This window comes from Procambarus clarkii, chromosome 70, assembly GCF_040958095.1.
Source record: "Procambarus clarkii isolate CNS0578487 chromosome 70, FALCON_Pclarkii_2.0, whole genome shotgun sequence".
In the NCBI taxonomy this organism is placed as follows: Eukaryota; Metazoa; Arthropoda; class Malacostraca; order Decapoda; family Cambaridae; genus Procambarus; species Procambarus clarkii.
In genome coordinates, this window is record NC_091219.1 from 10,714,326 (window position 1) to 10,717,355 (window position 3,030).

The window sequence follows — 3,030 nt, forward strand, 5'->3', positions numbered from 1 at the left end:
AAGATTTCGTAGGACAGCTACCGCCCGCCTCAAGCTGGGCAGCCCCCAGCCAATAAAGTTTGTCCCGCCAGTGTCCGCCTGTTCCACTGGGTGCGTGCATCTTAGGCTCCACGTAGGGCTTAGGCCACAATCCAACAAGTGGATCGTCAACCCATACACCAGGCAAAAGGAAACAAACACAGAGCCATCCAGCTCTCAAACTGGGCCCGTGGAATGTAAGGACCATGACACCGGGTCTCTGGGAAGATCTACTGAAAGTTAACGACGCCCACAAGACAGCTGTGATCAACAATGAACTACGGAGGCTCCTGATGGACATAGTCGCCTTGCAGGAGACACGTCTGCCCACGACCGGCAGCATATGAGAGTAGGACTACACCTTCTTCTGGCAGGGCAAACCTCCAAAAGAGGTAAGGGAGCATGGCGATGACTTCGCCGTCGGGAACAAGTTGTTAGGGTCCATAGTACCGCCCACGGAAGGGTCTGCAAGGATCATCAAACTTCAAATTCATACAGCAGCAGGAATGGTCAGACTCATCAACACCTAAGCACCAACACTGACCTCTTCTACCAAAGCGAAGGACGAGTTCTATGATGACCTCAGCCTAATTCTAGAGAGATACCTCAACAAAAGCCAGGCTTCCTCCTGGAAGACTAATGCAAGAGTTGGTTCTGATTACAGCTCTTGCTCTTCTTGTCTGGGCCAGTTTGGATTTGAGAAGATAAATGAGAATAGGCCTCCTGGAGTTCTGCTGTCGTCATGATCTCAGCGTCACCAATTCCTTCTTCGACACCAAGCCCCAGCATAAGGTTTCCTGGAGACTCCCTAGGTCTAAGCTTTGTCAAAAACTCGTCCTGGTGTTTATGGGGTGTAGCAATATGAGAAGCAAACTGACACGTAGCTTTCAGAGCGCAGATTGTGACACCGACCACTCTCTCGTCGTTTGCAAAGTAAAGTTCCAACCCAGGAAAATCCACAGAGCAAAGTAGGTAGGACCAAGCATTAACGTAAACAACACCCATGATCTTCACAAGGTGGAGGAGTTCACTGCTGCGCTGGTAAATGCCGTTCCTGTACCACCCTGCGATAGCGCAAGTGAGAGGTGGTCACATCTTAGGGGCACTATTTTCAACACTGCCATGTCCACCTTCGGTAAGAGGCAGAACAAGTCAGCAGATTGGTTCGAGGACAGTGCAGTGGAACTGTTACCCCTCGTACAGGAAAAGAGACGAGCTCTCTCATCCTACAAGAGCCTGCCCTCAGAAAGGAACCTACAGGCCCGCCATACTGCCCGCAATAGAGTTCAACAAACTGCGAGGTGCTGTGCTAACGATTACTGGTTCCGACTCTGTTCCAGCATCCAGACTGCGGCTACTGTCAGCAACATAAGAGGCATGTATGAAGGGATCAAACAGGCAACTGGTCTTACACAAAACAGAACAGCTCCTCTGAAGTCAGCTACTGGAGAGATCATTAAGGACCGTGATCAACAGATGAATCGCTGGGTAGAATATTACTCTGAACTCTACTCCAAAGAGAACTTGGTCAGCATAGAGGCCTTGGATGCAATCGAGTGCCTACCCATTATGGAAGAACGTGATCTAGAACCGACTGTGGAAGAAGTTGAGAAAGCACTGGATTCACTTTCCTCAGGGAAGGCCCCAGGAGACGACGCGATTCCGCCTGAAGTTCTCAAGTGCACTCGAGGAACACAGAAAACTTACCTTCATGAACTTCTGTGCCAGTGCTGGAGGGAAGGCTCGGTGCCACAAGACATGAGAGATGCGAACATCATCACTCTACTAAAATAAAGGTGACAGAAGTGATGTCAACAACTATTGCGGTATTTCCCTCCTCAGCATCGTTGGCAAACTCTTCGCCAGGGCATCTATCTCCTTACAAGATCTGATGGAAAGCTCTATAATCTATCCTGACTCCGAGCAAAGTACAGATGCGAATCCTCAGGGAGTTCCTCTTCGCCGACGACGCAGCGATCACCACACACAGCAGAAGGCCTGCAACAGCTAATCAACCGCTTTGCTGCAGCCTGTTCCACATTCGACCTGACAATCACCCTGAAGAAGACATATGTGATGGGACAAGACGTCAATGTGCTACCCAATATAAACATCACAGACTATGTGTTGGAGGCGGTTCACGAGTTTATGTTCCTGGGCTCCAAAATCTCAGATACCCTTTTCCTGGGCACTGAGCTCAACAGGCGTATCGGGAAAGCCGCAACAACACTGGCGAGGCTAACAAAGCACGTTTGGGAAAATGTCAAACTGACAATGCACACCAAGGCACAAGCCTACATGGCATGTGTGGTGAGTACACTTCTCTATAGCTCGTAATCCTGGATCCTGCATTCTCGCCAGGAGAGACGACTCAATATCTCCCACATGCGGAACCAGAGACACATCCTTGACAACACGTGGAGAGACTACGTCACCAATAACACATTACTCGAGAGAACAGGAGCCCCATCAATGTTCACTCTCCTGGAGCACAGACGCGTGCGATGGCTGGGACATGTCACACGCATGGAAGATGGCAGCATACTGAAGGACCTCTTATATGGAGAACTGGCATCAGGAAAGAGGCCTACTGAAAGACCCCAGCTGCGTTTCAAAGAGGCCTGCATACACGACCTCAAGCAGATGAACATCGACATCAACACTTGGGAGGCAGCAGCTGCGGATAGATCTGTCTGGAGATGCAAAGTGCAGAAGGGGCTCCAGCAATTCGAGGGATGAACTGTAGTGGTAGGCAGAGGATAAGAGACTTCAGAGGTGGTCTCGACCACTGTCAGACGCACCCGCTTCGTCGTTTATCTGCGCTCGCTGCAGTCGAGACTGTCATTCTCGGGTTGGCCTTCACAGCCACAGCAGGTGCTGCATCCAACTAGATACCCAGGGGCACAATTCCATAACCCCACGGGATTTACGGATGCCTACTGTAAAAGTATATATGATGAGATTCTCTTTAATACTCCCTCATAGAGTATCCATGATAATATGCTCTCTCTC

At 50.0% G+C, this 3,030-nt stretch overlaps 2 protein-coding genes across 2 annotated transcripts; both read left to right on the forward strand.

Moving 5' to 3' along the window:
* Positions 1–1,140: 1,140 nt before the first annotated feature.
* On the forward strand, positions 1,141–1,812 carry LOC138355954 (uncharacterized). Its single transcript, XM_069311489.1, has one exon. The coding sequence runs from the start codon at positions 1,141–1,143 to the stop codon at positions 1,810–1,812; it is 672 nt and encodes a 223-aa protein (XP_069167590.1).
* A 591-nt stretch (positions 1,813–2,403) lies between these two features.
* LOC138355955 (uncharacterized) lies at positions 2,404–2,757 on the forward strand. The gene has a single exon (XM_069311491.1). It carries the CDS (start codon positions 2,404–2,406, stop codon positions 2,755–2,757), a length of 354 nt encoding a protein of 117 aa, XP_069167592.1.
* The last annotated feature ends 273 nt before the right edge of the window (positions 2,758–3,030 follow it).